The sequence below is a fragment of the Impatiens glandulifera genome, chromosome 7, assembly GCF_907164915.1.
Source record: "Impatiens glandulifera chromosome 7, dImpGla2.1, whole genome shotgun sequence".
NCBI lineage: Eukaryota > Viridiplantae > Streptophyta > Magnoliopsida > Ericales > Balsaminaceae > Impatiens > Impatiens glandulifera.
Window position 1 is genome coordinate 38,010,901 of NC_061868.1, and position 22,664 is coordinate 38,033,564.

The window sequence follows — 22,664 nt, forward strand, 5'->3', positions numbered from 1 at the left end:
ACCATCATTTAAATAATTGTTGTTACAATTTTTAAATACGCACAAACTTATGCATTTCTATGACAGGGAGAATAATCGATTAAAATAAAATGTTATACAACCGATTTCAAAAGCCAAATTTTATAAGTAGAGACCGTTTTTTAAACGGGTATAGAGGATGAAGCACAAAAGCCCTTTTTCGAGTATTATCAAACTACAAACTGAAAGAAACTCTAGCTAAACATACGTTTGTACACGTATGTCAGTTTATTGATTTTCAAAAATTAATTGACGACTTTATTTTCAAATAAATAATCTTTTAAATTAATTACTTTTAATTAATTTAAATAACTAGTTTTTATTAATCAAAAGGTATTTTGATTACTGCAAATCTCCGTATTATTTAAATATGAACTTAAATTAATTATTTTTATTTAATTTTACAAACTATCAGGAATTATTTTAAAAAAATTAAATAATATTTTATTTTAAAAAAATTACTGACACGTAAATCGGGCTTGAAATTCTCAAACCTTGAACTTTTAACGAAATCAAAGAGTTTTCTAAGGGTTACAAGACTTGAGTTTGACTTTGACCAAGTTCGAGTCGAGCTCTAGCTGGCTCGTTTAATATTCGAGTCAAGCTCCAGCTCATATAAATATTTACTCGAAAACTTGTCGAGGTTTTTCGAGCTTAACAATAAATAATATATTGTTTTTTATTTTAATATTAATACATAAAATTTAAAATAAATATTTTTTTATACACAAATATTTGAAAATTTAAATTTATTCAAGTTTTTCAAGTTAAGCTTCTATGTAAATAGTTGAATCGAGTTCGATCTCAAATTTATATACTCGTTCGAGTCGAGCTAATAAATATTTAATCGACTCAAATTAACTAGAACTCGTGTTTACTCGTTTGTAGCCTAATACTAAAACTAAATTGTGACATCTGAAATCGAGTATTTGGTTTTGAAGTAAAACCCTTTTTATTTGATTTAAATATTATTTTCATAGCTAACCCTGATGATGAGTTGGTATGAATGAAACAACACTTGTCAGACTAAGTAAGAGATATATATATATATGTATATATATATCCGATAGAAGAGAAATTATTTGATCATCCTATACTGCTCTCTTCTCAAAGCTGGGATTTTCGCATCTTGTCAAGAAATTACGTAATCAGGTATTTCATTTACGCTTTTGTTTCTCTGGGTTTGGATTATCTGCTTGCAATTTATCAAGTTAGGGTTTAAATAGCATTTAGCGCGATGGAAAGACACTAGTGTTTTTGAGGTTCTTAAGATTCGTAGGAAGTAGAGAGTTTTGATTGTATTTTCTATTGTCTCCTTCTCAAAATTCAAGATTTAGTCTTAAAAACCCTAGTTCATCACTTGGCTTTAGTCTGTAGATATTTTTCTTGCTGCAAATTTCAGAACTGCATTTTAGTTTGATCTTTCTCTCTGACATTGGCTGATGCTTAGTTTGTAGGCTGCTATGTTTCACAACTGTAATGGATTCTGAAGCAGATTTCATAAGCGATTTGCCACAAAACATTATTGAGACTATCCTGACTAAACTTCCAATAGAAGATGCTGTAAGAAGTAGTCTTTTATCGAGTACATGGAGGTACAGATGGGCTAACCTTACCGACATTGTTATTGATGATGCATGTGCTGGACTGTCAACTGAGAAAGGTCTGATTGAGGAGAAGGTTGTAAAGTTCATTACCCATTTCCTTTTCCTTCACAACGGACCGATTCATAAGTTCTCTTTATCTAGTATGTACTTGCAAAATTCCCCTGATGTTGATCAATGGCTTCTCTTCCTGTCGAGAAAAGGTATCAAGGAATTAGTTCTTGAATTGGGAGAAGGTGAATGGTTTAGAGCTCCATCTTGTCTTTTTGCTTGTCAAAAGCTAACCCGTTTGGAACTAATCCGTTGCGAATTGGACCCGCCTCCAAATTTCAGAGGTTTCTCATGTCTGAAATACCTAAATCTTCAACAAGTTCTGATTTCACCTGAAATGGTTGAAAGTCTCATCTCAAATTGCCCACTTCTCGAAAACCTGACCTTGTCGTATTTTGATAGTTTAGCACTAACTGTCCGTGCTCCAAATCTTAAACACTTATGTCTTGAAGGGGAATTTAAGGACATATGGCTTAAAGATACACCCCGTTTAGTTTCTATATCGGTTGCTATGTATATGACTGATGATATTGCTGAGCGTTTTGAGCAAAGTTCAAGTTGCAATTTCGACAAGGTTCTTGGTGGTGTTCCCTGCCTTGAAAGTCTCATTGGCCATATTTACTTTACCCAGTATTTGAGTCTTGGGAATAACATGAAAAGAATTCAAATCTATCATCATCTCAAAATCATTGAATTGTATCAAGTCAGGTTTGAAGACATGAAAGAGATACTTGTTGTTCTCCAGCTGATCATGAACGCGCCGAATTTGCAAGAGCTTAAAATCTCGGTGAGCATTCATAATACTAGATTGAGAACTATGTTTGGTTATGATAGAATTTTTGGAATGAAATTGGAATTGGAGTCCAATTCCAAATTCATTGTTTGTTGATGTAGGTTTTGTTTTTCAAGTGATCCGATTTTCTTGGAAAATTTAATTTTGTTTCACGAAAAAGTGGATTCTTTGGTTTAAACGACTAAAATATTATTTGTATTTCATATTTTAAAATGTAAGACTATTTTACAAGTAAATGGCCCTTCTTCAAGCAAAGCCTTAAAATAATACTTCGGAATAGCAATTCCAAAGTTATTTCAGTTGAACTGTAATAGTGGGTCGTGCTGGCTTCCTAAAATTCATAAAATAAATAAATCTATTTCTTTTCGAATTCTTGTAGAAGTGAAACTAAAATTCTATTTCTGATTATGCTAGTTCAAACATTGGCACACAATTCGTTTTTACAGTTCCTAGACATTTGACCTGACCCTTTATCTGTATGTTATTTTGTGATTTTGTAGGGTTCTTCAAATACTACAATGGCGACACAAGCTCCTGATTTGGACTTTTGGAAGAATGAGTCATTGGATTGTACATTCGGACAACTTCATACAGTGAGGATGTCGGATATGTCCGGGGTACCACATGAGATGCAATTTATCAAATTTTTGCTTGGGAATTCGCCGGTTCTTGAGATAATGAGTATTGCTCCTAGCACTTATGTTACAGATGGAAGGATGCATATGTTGGTCGACTTGCTTAGATTCAAACGTGCTTCTGCACTTGCAGAAATTATATATAATCGCGATTAGCTTTTACTTCTCCAAAATAAAAATATTGCATCTCATGTGGAGAAAAAACCTTTTTGTTCTTGTTTGTTTTCCCATAGCTACATGTTTCTATTTCTTTAGACTCATAAAAGCATTAAGTCTCAATGTTTATGGACTACAGATTGTTAGGAAATGCAATATCTATATTTTGTAATATATGAGGCTTTGATTGGTTCAATTTCTTTTACCATGTTCCATTATTGTACTATTATTTAGAGGGAAATTTGATGGAATAACCCTCATAATAATAAATTTATTATTTTTGAACTTTTGCCAAGGCAAAAGGTCAGTTTTACCCTTTATTAAAAAAAAAAAAAAAAAAAAATTTGATTTTCATTCTCCCCCGTGGGAAAGTCGTTTCCCTTTCCCCAGTTCTCCCTTCACTCCCTCTCTCTCGTTTCAACTTCCCGAAGAGACTGATCAACCCCCAAGACGACGACGACGACGAAAATCCCCCGAAACATCGACGACGTCCTCTCCCTCGAACCCCGACGAGCTCCGACGACAAACAATAGCCCCCGACGAGAATCTCAACTCCAGAACGTAAAGGTTAGTATTTCTTCCCCGTTTCTATCCTAGTTCTCCGTTTTATATCCATGCATGCTATAATGGAGGAATGGTTTAGGGTATTGTTTAGGTTTAGGTATGGGTTTAGGTTTAGTTAGTGTTTATTGTTTAGGTTTATTGTTTAGGTTTAGTTTTGGGTTTAAAATGCTTCTGTCGAAGGCTGTTGCAGGGTTTTGGGTTTATTGTCGATGGCGACGATGCATTTTCGCAGGCGACAGTGCATCTGTCGCAGACGACAGTGCATCTGTCGCAGACGACAGTGCATCTGTCGCAGACGACAGTGCATCTGTCGCAGACGACGATGCATCTGTCGCAGGCAGAATATACTATTCGTCTGCGACAGATGCATCGTCGTCTTCGACAGATGCACTGTCGTCTGCGACATATGTCATATTTCCTTTAAATTAGTGGTATTTACTTTCATTATTCTGACTTATTGATTTTTTTGCAGATGGCACCAACCAAATGCAAAAACAAAACTGTAATTGAGAACTTTCCTGGACGTGTTTCATGGAAGTCTACTTGCACCTGCTTGTTAAAGACCAAGGACAAGTTTAATCACTTTGGTCTTATGGAAAGGGCTATGAAGAGTCAATTTCAGTATCTATTGGATATATCAGCTATGACATCAGAGAACATTGTTTTTTGGAGACAAAAATTGGCAGTTAGGTTGTTCCACCATATAATAGACCCATAGAAAATGGACATAATTTAACTATGTATATTTTTGAATGTAAACCTTATGTATTTATTTTTGAATGTAATGTAGTTTGCTATTTTGAATTCAAATATAATATAGTATATATATATATAATTAAGCACAAAACATAAATGAAATGCATTTGTCGCCTGCGACAGATGCACCGTCGCATGCGACAAATGCATCCCTGCTACTTCTATTTGTCCTGCGACAGATGCATTCTTGCATTCCTGAAATCAATCCTGCTATTTCTCTTTGACAACACAATAGATGACAACACTTAAACAGATGAAATATGAAGATGATCAAAACCCTACCCAAAAAACAGTTTGATCAACACCCTACCCCAAAAACAGATAATCAAAACCCTACCCCAAAAACAGTTTGATCAAAACCCTAAAACAGTTTGATGTACATACAAAAACGGTTTGATCAAAACCCTAAAACAGTTTCATGCCAAAGATTGGGCACTTGATTGTGAAGGTTGTGTAGATTGGGCACTTGATTGTGAAGGTCTTGCAGTAGATGGTGCAGGCATCACTGCTGAGCATGTTGCTCTGTTATGACCTAGACCGCCACATGAGCCGCACCGTCTTCGTTCTTTACGAACCTCACCTTGTGATGATCTACGTTTTGTTGTTGGTCGTCCTTTCTTAATCTTCACGGGGGGTTTTAGGCAGACTCGTTTCTTGATATGTTCGGGAATGTCCCAAGCTTCATTATGTTGAAAAACTGGATAACATGTCTCCGCATAAGCCATGCACCACGATTCAGTTGAGTAAAACCTGCAAAATTATACAGTGATAACATAAATTCAACATAACATATATTCAACACAACATAAATTGAACATAACTTATGGAACAAAAATTCTCTAACCTTGCGCACAACTCATATGGAACCGATTTCCGGAAACGGGCAGCAGCCAGGGCATGCGTACAAGGAAGACCGGATACATCAAATACCCTACAAGTACATGTTCGACCCTTGAAGTCAACTTGAAAATCAAATTCACCGTCATGCACATGGAACTGAAATCGATTAAGTGGATAAACGCTGTAGAATCTAGCATTTTCACCTTCCTCACGTAATAACTTTTCATAATATGGAGATAAATGTTCGTTGTGGTTGGATGATTTTTCTCTTCTATGATAAAACCAATCTTGTATTGTGAATCTTAAATAGTCAGTTAATGTTGTTATGGGATATTTCCTAGCTTCTCTGCACTGACTATTAAAACTCTCAGCGTAATTACTTGTCATTTGATTGTATCGCGAACCGGGGAAAAAAGCACGACTCCATCTCTCCACTCCAATTTGTTCCAAATATTGAGCAATCCTAGGGTCTTTAGTTCTGATCTTGTCAAAATGCTTCTAAAACGTGGTCTCGGTGTATGCACGAGAAGCCAAATCAAACTCAACATGACAGTTATCAGTTTTAAATTTGGTCATTATATTAATTTTGATGTGGTATGTGCATGCCCCGTGATGTGCTTCTGGAAAAACCGCGGACAAGGCGTTGGCAATACTTGGGTGTCTATCGGATATGAAGACGAGATCCGGGACTGATCCAATTGCCAACCTTAGTTGTTGCATGAAATATGTCCAAGAGTTATTATTCTCTGAATCAACGACACCAAAAGCAACGGGATATAGTTGCTCGTTCGCATCCAATGCTATCGCAACCAGTAGTTGACCTCCAACTTTATGCTTAAGGAAGCTGGCATCGATGCACAATACAGGACGACAACATCCTATGAAACCCCTAATTGAAACCCCTAAAGACATGAACATATACCTGAAGTGTCCTTCCTCATCCGTTTGGATGTCAGTTATGGTACCTGGGTTCTTCTTCTGCAACATGAACAGGTAGGATGGCAATTCACCATAGGAATCCTCCACAGTTCCTCGCACCGCCATTAAGGCATTTTCCCTTGACCTCCAAGCCTTATTATATGTCAAAGTTAACCCATAACTTGTATGCATGTCTTCCATTATTTTTTTAGGCATGTGGTCATGGTGATGGTCCATGTATTTACGTTTGATACACTCCGCAATTACCCATGATGGTGCTTGCCTCACATTGTCTTGTCTCGTCAAAATTGAGCATGTGTGTTCTTTTACAAATTTTCTGATCTCAAACATCTCCGAGAATTTTCCTTTCATAGCACGCAATTTCCACTTGCAGTTCTCAGCCATGCATTTTACAAACCAAAGATTTTTGTTGACTTCACCACTTTAAGGACAAAGTGATTAGACATCGCATGTCTATGCAACCTCAATTGTATTTTTTTTTGTTATCAAAGAACGTACCCACTTCCAATGAATTTTCAATTAATGGAGCAGGAGTTTCGATCTCGAGTGGTTCATATGAGAAGTAGTGCTTGGTTCCCTCAGTATGGCTGAATGTATTCCTAACATGGGAAGTGCTTGGTTGACTTGGGAAGACATTTTCCGGCTCAAAAACATTTTGCTCCTCACATACATCTCTCTGCTCAAAAACATCTTGCTGCTCAAATATATCTCGCTGCTCAAACACATCCTGCTGCTCAAACACATGCTCAGATACATCTTGTTGCCTTAGGAATACATCTTGTTGACTTGGGAATACATCTTGCTGCTCAAACACATCCTGCTGCTCAGATACATCTTGTTGCCTTGGGAATACATCTTGTTGACTTGGGAATACATCTTGCTGCGCAAACACATCTCGATGCCTTGGTAAGATATCTTGCTGCTCAAATATGTCATTTTCTGGTCTTTCACTTTGTTGAGTTGAAGGTATTGACTTCTCTACTAAGGAGACACATAGCGGGGCGCGATGATTGGGCAGTGAAGACGAGAGTTCTTGTAAATAGAACGCCACATCGCTATCTCCAATGATTGTTGCAGGAGGAGAATTGATCATTAGCATATTATACTTTACCTTGAACACTAAGTCATATCTTAGTTTGTCCACACATGTAGCATTATAGACAATTGAAGCTAACTCTTCATATGTAGCATTTCGGGGTACATTCACACCACGACACGAACTTGAGACAAAAGAACTAACCCCACAATCATCAGTTTTCCAGTCTCCATCAAAGAGTAGAAAAACACCAACATTCATGTGATCTGCAATTGAAAAAAATTCAAAGAAGTCAGTGACAGTGACCAGTCAGTGATAATTGCAAGGAGGAAAATGCAGGGAGGAAAATGCAAGGAGGAAAATGCATCTGTCGCAGGCGACAGTGTATCTGTCGCAGACGACAGTGCATCTGTCGCAGGCGGGAAATGCATCTGTCGTATGCGATAGATGAACTGTCGCCTGCGAGAGATGCATTTTCCGCCTGCGAGAGATGCACTGTCGCCTGCGACAGATGCACTGTCGCCTTCGTCACCTTCGTCGGATGTATATTTCACTGTAAAACAAATCAGCCAAACTCTAAAACCATTATTCCATGACCTAACCTACATCCTAGACTCTAAACAACAAAACCCTAAAACGACGAACGTCTAACCTGAATGTTGAAGACGATCGTCGATGATGAAGGAAGGATCCGTTGATGATGAAGGAAGCTTGATGATGAAGAACCTTGATGAAGGAAGCGTTGATGATGATGAAGGAAGGACGGGGAAAGGACGGTTGGTGGAGAGGAGGGAAATGGAGAAGAAAGTGACATTTCAATAACTGAAATGCGCACTCACTACTGAATTTAATTTTTTTTTTTTTTTAATAAAGGGTAAAACTGACCTTTTGCCTTGGCAAAAGATCAAAAATGATAAATTTATTAATCACATGTTAAAAGTGGAAATAACCCTCTTATGAGGGTTATTCCATCAAATTTCCCTATTTAGAAGGTTCAATTACATCTTTTCAAATAGCTTATAAAATGGGCTTAAAATAAAAAAAAAAAAATCAAGTGTGGCTGCTGGGATTCGAGCCCAGGTCTCCACGGCCACAACGTGGAATTCTTACCACTAAACTACAGCCACTTTTGTTTAATTGTTATAATTTTGTTTTAATAACTATTATTTATTCCTGTTAAAAAAAAATTCTATGATTCTTTTTACTTGAGTGAGGGAATTTCAACTGTATTATAGTCATTTGGATAAAAAAAAAACAATTAATTGTTCTGAATTTGGAAGCTCCTTGTTCCTTCAAATAAAATACACCATATATAATAGGCCTTCAGAAATATATGTGTGATACTTCTTAATTTCCAATTTGTTCAATCATCACATAATCATTGTTTTTTTTGCCAAAATGAATATTGGCACCATAATAGGATTACTATTTGAGTGAATGATGAGAATTAGCTCAATATTAAGAGTGGGGTTGATCAGGTTAGTTTCCTAAATTAAAAAATAAAAATAAATAACTATTTGAGTGAATGATGTTCTTTGTATTATTTTCTTAATTTTAAGAAAATAGCAAGGATTGCTGACTTGCTGTAAAAAAAAATATTTCTTCAAAATTTTCAGTTAAAAACTTAAGAATATACTTCAAGGACCTGATTGTATTTTTATCTCATATTCCTTCAATTTTATTTCCTTGTTTTTGTTTGTGATCTTGCTTCAATCTTGTTCATATGAACTTAAGAGGAGCTTAAATATGAATTTAACTTCTCCAGCGCCGGGACGGATTTAGTTATTCGAGTTGGGGGTGGACTTGAAAAAATTTAGGAGTGGACTTAACAAGAAAATTATGGATAAAATGAGAATGAATAAAGGTAAGTTTTGTCCTTTTTTTAAATTAAATAAAAAAAAGTAGTGTATTAAATTAAAAGTTTAAAAAATTATTGGTTAATAACACATTTGTAACGTAAAACTTTTTTTTTCCGGTGCGCTTCAGCCCACCCGAACCCCTAGATAGATCTGCAATCGTACAATGTTACCTCCAACTTTTATAATAACATACAAAAAAAAATAATATATATATATATATATATATATATATATATATATAATTCTTAAACTATTTTAATGTTTACAATTTTGTTATTTTATAATAAAACAATATTAATCTATTAATCTAAGATCTTGTTAAGATAAAGATCTCTTATATTTATCCTGTCTTTTAAGTGAATAAAAACATTATGCTCTAACAGCTTTCTAAAAATATCAACTTGTTGGATATTTTAGTACACGTGTTGTGGAAGAATTTGAACATTTGTTTAAATTGATCTCGAACGAGATGTCGATTTATATCCAAATGTTTGGTTCGTTCCTGAAAGAATAGGTTTTTGACGATATGAATTGTTGCTTGTTTGTCCCAGCGCAGCGAAATTGGTAGTTAAACTAGAATTTGCAAGCTTTTGAGTAAAAAAGAAATCCACTTGAGATCGCAAAATGTGGTCGCCATACTATGATATTATGTCCTTGCTGAAAATTTGGAAAATGTATTTCGCTTGATTGTTTTCCATGAAATTAATGGATCATCATATTTAATACAATATAAACTGTAACTAGATAGAATTATTATGATAAAATAGTTTCAAAGAAGATTTCTCTTACAAATATCACTACATGAAAGGCTACTTCCTAATACATGAAAGGCTACTTCCTAATACATGAAAGGCTACTTACTAATGTATTTGAAGTGGTTCATGCCTAAATTGGCTGATGAACGCTAAAACCATGTCGGGTCCTGTAAAATTTAAATTTATTAATTTTCCGATAAATCTTTTGAATTTTTTAGTTCAGTTAAAGCAGGCTAAATTTGTAGTTTAATTTTACACTTTTTATCATTAGAATGACAACCTTTACACATGTATCAGTCATACTATTAAAAAAAATGTTGATTAACCTATTAAATTAATTTTGTTTAAATCATTTCAACATTTAAGATATATTATCTAATATATACAAGTAATGCAACAAAAAAATTATTAATCTTTAAAATAAATAAATAATTATTAGAAAACTAAAATCAATAAGACATTTTGAGAATTTTAAATTTCATTTGAATAGATGTTTGTTTTATACCATATAAATTACTTAAGTTTAAAAGTCTTATTTGAAAATGCATTTATCAACAATTAAAGCAAAATAAAAATAGTAATTTGAATGTTATCGTTTTGTCAACCGAGGAGAAATTGTTGTGAAAACAATCACATCTATTTGTTTGTAACCCATTACCATCAAACGTACTTTGTAGTTTAAAATTGAACCATCAATTATTTGTTTTTTTTTTCTTTTGGAAGTTGACTTAAAATTCAAGTTTCATTTTTTTTAAGAGTAAAAACTCGTCTTTCCTTATTTGTTTTTCTTTATATTAATGTGGTTTCATAAAAATATTTCTTAAGAATTCTAAATAATAATCATCATACACTTAGATGCATATGAACAAGTACTAGGAGTATATAATGCTCTGAGTTCAAAATGTCACGGATTCGATTCCATCTAAAAACGCTTTGAGTTGAAGCGGAGAACATGGTTGTGGGGTGTCATGCTAATTATCTTTAATTCAAAACAAAAGAGTATATAATGCTCTATTATTTTCCGATTATTTTGAAGAAATATTCACAGCATAATCAATTAACCAAATATGAGGATTTCTTTGTCTTGGTCCTTTTATCTTCATCTTGCAAAACATAAATTTCAATAGGTATTTTTAAAAAATTGTATTTTGTAAAATTGACCAAGTTTCATTTGGTAAAACAAGTTTTTTTTACCAAAGTAGTCTGTTTCATTTATTTTATTTATGTTTTTAAAACTTCCTAAAATTTCAAAAGTTTGATCAATTGCATCAGAATTTTTTTTTTCTGTTGTATATTTAGTTTTATAATAGAGAAAAAAATTCATGAAAATATATCTTAAAACAACCATCACAATTTTATAAATCAAGAACTCTGTAGCTTTTTAATTCGAGGGTTATCCAATCAAAACACATTTTAAACCTCTTGTTCAAATTTTATTTTATATGGAACATTATTTTTTATATAACATAAACATCTAAATACTTTAAGATTAGAGTAATCTGATTTTTTTTTGTTTAAACGGTTTATGAAATAATTATTTCATATTAGTATTTAAGTAGAACTGGGTTAACAATGTTTAACCATTAAAATTGAGAAAGACCCAAATATTTGTGGCATTTTGGCCGTTTGTGAATTCATGTGGATTAATTTAAAACATTAAAAAATTAGAATTACTATATTTTAAAAAACAATCTTTTTAATTTGAAAATTTGACAGATATCTTTATTAAAAATATATATGTTTCAGAGCAACATAGAAAGATGACTGGTACATGTATTGAATTAAAATATAAATTTTATTTTCATTTTTATAAGTTAAGTTAAAATCCAAGTTTCATTTATCTTAAAAACTTACATTGCATTCATTACTTGTTTCTAGTGAGATAATAAAACTTTTTTATATAAATGTGGTTTATTAAACATAGAAATATTTTCTAAGAATTCTTAATTATCATCTTTCATACTTAGATGCATATGGATAGGTATTAAAAGTATATAATGTTGTATTATTTTAAAATGATTTTGAAGGAATATTCACAACATAATAAATTAACCAAAGATTTCTTTGTCTAGTGCTCTTTTTTTCTTCATTTTGCAAAACAGAAGTTTTAATAATTGATGTTTCAAAAAAAAAAATCATTTGGTAAACAAGATTTTCATCACATTGAAGGGCAGCGGACTATGTCACTTTTTCTGAGTTTTCTAAAGGACCTAGAAAGACGTGTTAGAAAGATAGACTGAATACTTGGTTCTTGTTCTTTATTTCACTCTTGAAACATCTTTTTTATTGTAACATATGTCTTGCAATAAATCTTTAGAACTAAACTCTGTGTTTCCTTCTACTCTAGCCAATTGTCTTCCTCTTCGATCTCCGTTACTTTTTCCATTGGTTTGCCCATTTTTGTTATTCAAAATTGTCCTTCATTAACTTGGAAAAATTCTTAGGTTGATCGTTAATGAGACTGGACTTCTCTTTGTCAATGCTAAGTAACATAGTATATACTAAATTAATTTTTAACTTAGAATTTATAAGAATAATTATTTGACTCGCATTATTGTAATATTCATTCAAACTCATAACGATCTGAGTAAGTTTATTATCATGTCCAATTGTATAACTAATTTTGTCATTCTGTTTTCTTGGGTTACAATCGCAACTCGATAACGATTTAAAAGTAATAGCTCATCCCACATTTTCTTGATTTTAGAATATATTTTAAGTGTAAGAGTACCTTGTCGTAGATTGTTTGTCGCCTTTTGGAGTTGGAAGGTTTGCGGGTCATTATTCTTTTGATATTGTTTTTTGATATCAACCCACAAATCAAACGATGTAGTAGTTTGTGAGTAGTTGGTTTTTATCTCTTCTGAAATTGTATTCAAGATCCATGACTGAACTAAGTAGTCCACGTCTTTCCATATATCAAATTAAGTCGCTTTAATTGAAGTAATACATGACCCATCTATGAACCATAATTTTGATTTAGCTTATAGGGCTAAACGAATACAACTACTCCAAGCGATATAATTCACTCCGTTGAATAATATAGTGCATATGTTATCTCTGGATTATCTAAGTTTTGAATAGTAAAAAGATTGTTATTGTACCATTTCTTGCCGGCCATTTTGTTGGTGAGTTGAACACTTTCTTCACTCGAAAAACTTACTGAAAAAACCAACGAAGATTGAAGATGTCAATGAAGATATCAAAGATTCACTGTTAGTTTCTTTTTCTATATCTTATGAGTTATGATTCTCTTAAATTCTCACAATTTTTTTTACTCTAATACCATAAGAACTTGAGAGAAGCTTAAATATGATTTTAAGAATTAGATCACAGAGAATGAAAAAGTGGTAGCTTCTACGCCATAAATAATATACTCAGACTATTTTATTATTTACAATTTTGTTTGTATAACAAAAACAATATTAATAGATTAATCTAAGTGTTCATTTTCTTCAATCATCTTGATTTCTTCCATTAAATCAAATACTATTAAGAAGCCCTACTTCTCCCATTTGGAGCCATTTTGGATTTTTTTAGAAGAGAAGTGAATAATTACTCTTATTGGGTCTCAAAACCTTAAAAATAAGTTAGGAAATTAAACAAATTTGAAAAGTCAGAACATTTAAATTTGAAAAAATGTTACCAGGGTGGCGTCGGGGCACCAGCACATGAGAATACACCTAATTTGACATCAAATTTATGTTTTGAAAAAATAATATTATAAACTAAAATAAGTGAAGGTTTATAATAAATCAACTACTCAATTTTAGGTTTGATTGGTAACAAATAGGCTTCAAGGTGATAAATAAGATAAAAATACAAAATTGTTCAAGTTTTTCACTCTTACTATTTTTTAAAAAAAATTCCATATATGTAAATTAGATGATAAATATGAAAATGAAGTAATACATTCATTATAGTAGAGAAATTCTCAATTAATATGAAAAATAATATGAATTCCCACAAATAAAAAAATTATTTTTGAAAAGAGATTGAGAACTAATGTACAAAAATTATGTACACAATATATTTTTGAAACTTTTGTTGCAGAGATTGAGAGCTAATGTACAAAAATTATGTACACAATATTTCATACCTAGAATTTAGATGTCAAATAAAACATGTAAACACATTTTAAGGAAACATATCTGAAAGAACAAACTAAATATAAGAAACACAAACTCTGATAATAAGAAACAAATTCATATGCTAACATTTCAGTTCAAAGTAACATATGACAAACAAGACTCCAAAGATTCATAAAAGAAAAATCCCAGCAACAGAAAACAGACAGTACTCACAAACTAGGGACAGTTTCCAGTTTGCTAAATTTATTTGACTGACTCAAAAAAAAAAAATTACTCCTTTCCTTCTTTCTCTTCCTCCTTCCAGCAGCACTTAAGAACAGACCTAGGTGATTCATAACCAGAGGTAGATTGAGCAAACTTCTGATAGACAACAGAACCTCCCATTCCAAGATTATTATAGCTCTTCTCTTCAACGCTATAGCCTTTCAGATCCAATACACAGTTCTTCTCCAATTCTTCAACAGAAACATCAGCATGAAACGAGATAGAGAACTCGCTCGGCCCAAAACAAGAATACACTCTTTCAACCAATTTCTCGAGATTAACTTCTTTTGGGTTGTACCCAACCATTTCAAAGCTCGCATAACTGAACCCATCTTCGGGGGTGACATGAATGGTAGAGATCGCAGCTCCTTCAATAGAGTTCATCGAATACCCACAGGGGTCAAAATCAAAATCACAAATTTCAGAACTGGGGAGGATTTTTCTTATTCCAGAGTTTTCGGTCATCACAGCAGCAGAGTGTGAGTTGTTTTTGAAGAAGACAGATGCCTTTTCTTTATCCAAACCAGTCATACACATCTCCATGGTGTAAATTGGGTCATAAGAGCGGTTGGACCCAACTGAGGCAGAATAAACATGCCATTTCTGTTGTTTGTTGGAATCACCCATAACATAAGCATTGCCACCAAAACCGAGTTTCCCAAAGTAGCTATTGAGAACGGTAACTTCCTCCGAAAAGTTACGATGTGGATACACCTGAGCAGACGGGAAAATGAAACTCCCACGGGTGTATCTCACAGACTCCACCGAAAGCGAAATAGAATCAGCCAGCTTCAAGATAGGTGGGATCGACAGTAGAAGCTTGGTAGTCCCGCAAGTTTTGATCACGATTTTGTACGCGTAGACAAAGAGGCTTGATTCAGACAGCACATAAGAATCAACATCGGCGTTGGATAGTGAAGCTACAATGGTGCACTCGGCAGGCCCAAGGATTTCGTCAATTTGAGATCGGGTAAGCGAACGAAGGCCATTTCCATCAGGATCAGCAAACAAACTTGGCTCAATAAAGGTAATCTCGAGTCTTTTTTCGTAACCCTCGAATCCGATAGGGGAGATTGGAATTTCCATGATGTTAAGTGAGGAAGACAACTAAGGCAGCAAGAAGGTGAAAGAGGTCGAAGAAAAGGAGCAAATCTAACAACTAGTAAAGCAATAACAAAGACAGAAAACAAGACCACGTTAAGAAGAGTAACGTGGCTGGGAAACGATTAACTTAGGGAATATCAGGATGGCTTGCGAGTGCACTGCAAAAGAACAACAAGATCAAACAAACAAAAACATTAGAACCAGTCAGAAACAATATGGTTTTAAGGAAATTCTGAAACAAGTGATAATGCAAAAAACATACGTTGGAGTATGCAGCTGATCTGAATTTCTCAATTCCTCCGTTTGGGCGAACGTCTTCAATGCTGTATCCTAGAGGGGCTTCGTAGCATAATGATGACTTACTACTACTACTACTAGACTTCTTATTCCCACCTTTAGACTCCATTAGTACATTCAGCCTATCTGAAAAACAAGAAAGTAAAACCCACCATGAGCTTATATACACATGAACCCTAGATTTGATGATGAATCCAGAAACACCAATGGAACAGTATCAAATTCATATATTCCATGCAAAAGTAACAAATCTAGATTCCAAGATTTAAAAGACAAAACACATGGAAATGGAATCAGATTCAACCATTTCTTATTTTGTCCAACAAATCTACACAAATCTCAAGGTTTTAAGCAAATGCATGGATTCAACTACTAGATCTGATTTCATCTCAATAACCACAAACATCAGAACCATGATCCTTATGACTAGATTATGTAACGAGGTTATGAAAATCAACAATGATAAAGATCCAAAACTTGCAGATTCAACGTAATAAAAACCATATCTTTGCAGAGATGTATGAAAGAATTGTCTTTTCATCACCGATAAACACAACCCAGAATCAAGATTCGTAAAAGAAGAAACGAAAATCAAAACCCTAGATTTGAAACATGATTTTCAAGAACCAAAAACAACCAAAGAAAAAGATCCATAATCAATCAAATACAGATGAAGGAGAGAAATAAAACTTACTGGTATAAACGATGAACTCTTTTTCTTTCAAAGGAGGAAGCTGGATTCAATCTTCTTCAATGGAGGATTTGCTGAGAATGAAACAGATGTATTAGATGGAAGCGGCGGTGTGAAGGGTATGATCTTAGATGACAATATTTATAGCTGGAAGTTAGAGAGAGAAATTGGGGTACAGTAATAAGGATCAGTTTGTTTCAACAATTCTTCCTTGCAATTTTACCTTTTTTATTTTATTATATTTTCAATTAAATGAAACAAAAATGATATATTCTCTCTATAAAATAAAATAATTGAAAAGATAATGACAGTGTTAATAATTATGCCAAACAAGTCCTTGCCAGTATCTTGAAAAATATTTTTAGGTTAAGATTTGATTTTATATTAAATATTATTTACTAAAATAATATATTTTAGTGGGTTTTAAATACAGATAAATCTGGAGATTATTTTACGTGTAACGTATACACGGAATATCCGGCTTTTATATTTAAATTACGATCATACCCTTTAACTTTTTTCTAAAATATAGGAAAAGTCGGAAATGCCCTTAGGCAGATGACTAGGTTGTGACTAGATAAAAGCATAGAGACCAATTCTTTTGGGTTTTTTTATTAAATTATTATTATTTACACAATAATGCGCTGGATTCGATAACAAGATTACAATAATATGTTTGATTTGTATTTAAATTATTTATTTGATAAAAGAAAAAGTTTATTGAATTACTATTAAAAAACTTTTTTAAAGTAAAGTAATAAGAAAAATGGTTTAAAGTTGGGCTAACTTTTTCAAAATAATTAATTGATTGATAATAAAATATTAAGTATTAAATTAAATTTTAAAATATTAAGTATTAAATTAAATTTTAAAAAATTATATAAAATGTAAAGTAAGAGGAAAATTTGTTTAAAGTTGGGCTAACTTTTTCAAAGTAATTAATTGACTGATAATAAAATATTAAGTATTAAATTAAATTTTAAAAAATTATATAAAATGTTTTAATTATAGTTAGGTGTTTAATATTAGGTAAATATTTTATCATTTTTCTTTTAGTTTTTTTTAATTTTTCTACTTAATTTTATTCAAATTATATTTATCGTCTAAACCATAAATTAAATTTTATAATTTGAAATTTTGGAAATAATTTCAAAATAAGTAAAAAATCAAGGATTACAATTAACTATGGATTTCCTGTATATTCAAAAGATTGCCTAGATATATTTTAATTTTGCTCTTTAGATATATATGAAATACTTTTGTACACATATTATTAATTTCAGAATCACATATAATTTCACATCTTTGAAAGAACATAAATAAATAAAATTTATTGGTTCACTAAAAATAAAATAAAATATGAAAGGATATTTTAGTCCTTTTATAATATTGGGATTGGGTTGAAGACAAAGGTGAGATTCGTGTAAAAAATGGGTGGCTCTCAACATCACACTATTATTGTGTGATGGTCCCATTATAGGGATATTATAGGGATATGATAACGTCATAAGATTCTCTTTTATCAATCTCTCTTTTTCTATAGTTATTTTTTAATTATTATTATTATTTTCAAACAAATTTATCAACTAAATTATTCAAAATATGACTCTTTATTGAGAAAACATTTTTATTATTAAATAATGTAACTCAATTATTAAATTATTATATCAATATTAATAAATAAAAAAGTATTTTAATAACCACAAAAATAACATTTAAATATAAAAATGAAAGATAAAATAGAAAATATTGTAATTACTCTAAATTTTGCTAAAAAACAATAAGATAATCAATAAGAGCACTAGGTCCACCATGTCACGCCTCAAATAGAATGAGAAAAATAGTAACCTAATTTTGAAAAGCATCCAGAGTTAGATGAAAGAAAAATTATTTTAATATTTTAATGAGAATATTAATTTAGATGAAAGGATATTATGAGGTAAACTTTAATTATGTATATATTAATAAATTGAATCATATTTGTTAACTCACCTTCATTTCATATTCAAATGTTTTCAAACCAACATATTATTATGAATAAGTTTGATAAACCGATTAATTTATAGAAAGTTATATATAAATTTATTAAATATTAGATAACGTAAATAATTTTTCAATGACCATTGTCACATCTTTCTCATGGTCTCAAGTCACGCCTCCTATGATGTAATTATATAAAGGTTTCAAATAAGATAAATTATTATACAATGAAGTACTTACAATTTCATTGCACAAATACATATATAATTGGTTAAGATCTTATAGTACAACACTATATGTATAGTACAATTTATTATTAATTGTTTGGTTGGATAAGTTTATAACTACAATAACTTAATACTTATAATTTATCCCTTAAACTATGTATAAAATTATAACTGGTTCCACCGGTTACAAATCCTTTATTAATTTTTTATTTCATTATTACCCTCATATATATATATATATATATATATATATATATATATATATATATATATATATATATATATATATATATATATATATATATATATATATTACATTTATGTTTATATATAACCAAATTCTTCTTCTTTATCATCTTCATTACTTCATCTTCATTTACCTTTTTACAAAAAAAAAATATATATAATTTATGTTGTTGTTTTTTTAGTATTAATTATTATAAATATTTATATAATTCTAAAGGTTAAATTATAAGAAATTTTATATAAAATAATATAAATTATATAATAATATTATTTATTTAAAAAATACATTTATATAATAATTATATATTATTTTTTAATAATATCAATATAATTAAACATACAAACTACATAGAAAATAAATATATTACTTTTAATATTATTAATAATACAAACTACCTATAAAATAAATAATAATTAAAAATAATATAAAAATATAAGAGTAAAATAGTCTTTTACATTTTTTATTTTTTTTTTATACCACCAACCAAATACAAAATAACTTATTTTATACTCTCAACCAAACACTAATAACTTATATAATTTATACCTTCTAATATCTCTTTACAATTTATGCTCATTACAACTTATACCTACATAACTTACACAGCATACCAAACACTACCTTACATCTCTCCTTAATCTTTAACTTTTAACATGGTTTTGATTGTGTTATACAATATTTTTTTATTATATTATTATTTAATTATGTTTCAATAAAAAATTATAAAATATAAATAATAATAAAAATAATCGGAAATAGCAACTTTTAAAGGCTACCGCAGAATAGTTCTATATTATTATGAGCACATAATTGGAAAAGGACAAAAAGTCAATGGGTCCCCCTTCTTTTATAACCTCACCCTTCTTTAAAGTTCCAGAAGTATGGCCTGTATGATTTTCTTTATAAATTGTAATCTCCTTTTAATTGACAAATATATATATATATATATATATATATAATAAGATAAAAAAAAATTGTAAATAAATTTAGAATAATATTGATTTTTTTAGATCAATTGATATTCTAATTATATATTTAATAATTTAATTTGTAGAGAAAAAAAATGAATGTCTTAAAAAATAAATATTCAATCAAACAAGTTCTAAATGTACACTCACGTGCGTGCACCTATGAACTGGTTAGATTAAATCATATCCATACGATTTAGTAAGGATGTAAGGTGACCATAATACCCCTGATTCTAACCTAGCATTTTTCTCGCTTGCCTTTTTCGATAGATACAAAATAAAAAATATTAAATAATCAAAAGAAGTAAGTGGAGGAAAAATGAGCTGTTTTGTTTTTGTTTTTTTATTTAATTTTATAAATGAATACATTTTTTAATTCAATTTAAGACATTTTAAATTAAATTATTTTTTCTTAACAGATTCCTACCATTTTTATCACTTAAAATGTGATTTAGTTTCATTTACTTAACAAAAACAACTAATTAATTTCATTATATATCTATATTTAAAATATTGGCTTAATCATCTAAAAATAAGTATAATCTTGGATAAAAATAAGATTTTTAATAATAAAAAAATTGATTACTTGATTGTAAAAAATTAGACACGATTGCATAGTCTATGGACCAGGTGATGTGACAAGCAAGACCAAAACATTTTCACCATTTGACCCGACCCATCTGGACACGATTGTAAAACCTGACCCATTTCTATGACCTGACCCATTTGACAAAACAATAATTATAAAAATATTTTAAAATATTATTCTCATTATAATTTGTTTCTTGTACATATTTTCAAAATATTTTTTATTTTTAAATACTTGAAAATGAAGTATAGTTAGATTTGAACAGAAATACTAAATTTATTAATATTGAAATAAATTTATAATCTTTTTCTTTCTTAAAATTGTTTTTAAATAAAGGATATATTAAAAGTTATATTAGTTATTATATGTATGGAAATAAAATTTTAAATTTTAGAAAAGGACCTTCAATTTTGTATAAGTTGTAATTTGGAGACCTTAAACTTGATTGTGAAAAATTATATTTTTATTCTTTAAAATTATAAATAGATTAAATAAGACCTAATCTCATTCTTTATTTTTTTTATACACTTTGAATTAACTCATTTTAGCATTTTGGGTTATAAGTGTTGTATTTATCAATAAATTAAATGAGTCTAATATTTTTATTAAAGAATTATAAGTAAATCTCATTAAATAAACAAATCTTTAAAAAGAAAATCAAATTTATAATAATATATGCGTTCTGCACCAAAAAAATTATAATCTGATTTTTTTTTATTAGAATTTCGAAAATAGGCTATTAGTTTATTATTTAAGGTGACAGTGTATAAGGACACTTTTGGTCACAGAGGAATATGATGTGCTTACTTTGTACAATTTGATATAGTTTACCTATGCATAATTATTATGGCTTATTAGTTAAACGATTATATTTTTTTTTAATGATTAGTTTATTTAAATTATTAACTCAGTGTGTGTTAGATGGGTTTAATTTTTATTTATTTTTATATATTCAAAACTGTTAAACTTATTCATAAAATTTTAAATATGTTTAATTTTATTAATATAAAATATTCATAAGCTATTTACCCAATTTTATTTCCACTTAACCCATAGTCAAACTCTTTAACCAATTAAAATATATTTATAAATGAATAAGTAATGTCAAAATCAAAAGATACAAATTTTTGTGTGCAAATTGATTGTCACTTTAAACAGGAAATTTTATTTTTGGGTTTACAAGTTTCAAGGTTTGGTTGTGAATTGATGATCCAAGTTTCAAGGTTGTGAATTGATGATACTTTCAGGCTTACAAGTTTCAAGGTTGTGAATTGATAATCCTCAATTCAATAAATCAACCAGGGCTTCGGTTCTGGGTTTTTTAAAAAACTAAGAGAGAGAAAATTTAGATGATAGGTGATGATTTTGAGAAAGTAATGATTATTTTTGATAAAAAGACTTAAAAGAGTATTGATATTTATAAATAAAATATAAAATAATAATTTAAAATAGAGGATATTTTTGTATTTTGTTTAATGATATGAGTGATGTGATGAATAAGAAGTGATTGATTGGAAAATGAATTTTGTGTGGGTTTTTTAAATAACCCAAAGAGAACAAAGCCCAGTATTTTTTATTATTTTATCATAATACTATTAATCTTTGCCAATTAAATACATAGTTTATAAACATATTTAATTATGAAAGTGAAACTTACGCACCGGGGAAAAATGATGATATGCACCTCTTACTGACGGAAAACTATAAAGTTTTTAAAGTTTGATATAAAAAATATATTAAAATGGAATTTCTTTATACTAGCAGGCTATAGAAATAGGCCCAATATTGATTTTCATGTGAAATCAAAGACTATGGGGTATAAACTGAGTTATTTAGATTTTTTTTTCCATTTCGTAAAATTGATAATTTATTAGAAATTATTTTTCATTTTTTTTTGTATTGCTCTATTTTAATACGAAAAAATGTTTCAATGTGAAATGGGCCATGATGGTTGATATGGGCCCTTGGCCTTCTTCCAAAACAAATTGAGGTGTTCTAAACTCTAAAGCCTAGAAAATTTATTTAAGGACATATATCCTATACAATAAATCTAACATTTAATCATTTTTATTAAGCTATTTACTATTTAAGATTGTATAAATTTAAAATTATGTATAAACTTGTAAATAGTAAAATATTATAATCGTAATTTAAAATAGTATGTAGAAATTTAAATAAATTAAACTAGTTAATCTCCTAT

General features: G+C 30.1%; 2 protein-coding genes and 1 non-coding gene across 4 annotated transcripts; 1 reads left to right on the forward strand and 2 right to left on the reverse strand.

The window, feature by feature from the left end:
• Positions 1–1,048: 1,048 nt before the first annotated feature.
• LOC124944981 (F-box/FBD/LRR-repeat protein At1g13570) lies at positions 1,049–3,431 on the forward strand. Of its 2 annotated transcripts, none has more exons than XM_047485334.1 (3): positions 1,049–1,170; positions 1,469–2,460; positions 2,967–3,431. In XM_047485334.1, exons 2-3 carry the CDS (start codon positions 1,498–1,500, stop codon positions 3,255–3,257), a joined length of 1,254 nt encoding a protein of 417 aa, XP_047341290.1. In that variant the 5' UTR covers positions 1,049–1,170; positions 1,469–1,497; the 3' UTR covers positions 3,258–3,431. The 2 variants fall into 2 exon arrangements, with proteins under 2 accessions (XP_047341290.1, XP_047341292.1); XM_047485336.1 differs by having other exon boundaries at positions 1,101–1,170; positions 1,476–2,460.
• Positions 3,432–8,447: 5,016 nt separating this feature from the next.
• TRNAH-GUG lies at positions 8,448–8,519 on the reverse strand. The gene has a single exon. It is a non-coding gene; the product is annotated as a tRNA-His (tRNA).
• Positions 8,520–14,193: 5,674 nt separating this feature from the next.
• Positions 14,194–15,598, reverse strand: LOC124944540 (S-adenosylmethionine decarboxylase proenzyme-like). Its single transcript, XM_047484819.1, has one exon. It carries the CDS (start codon positions 15,445–15,447, stop codon positions 14,368–14,370), a length of 1,080 nt encoding a protein of 359 aa, XP_047340775.1. The 5' UTR covers positions 15,448–15,598; the 3' UTR covers positions 14,194–14,367.
• Between the last annotated feature and the right edge of the window lie 7,066 nt (positions 15,599–22,664).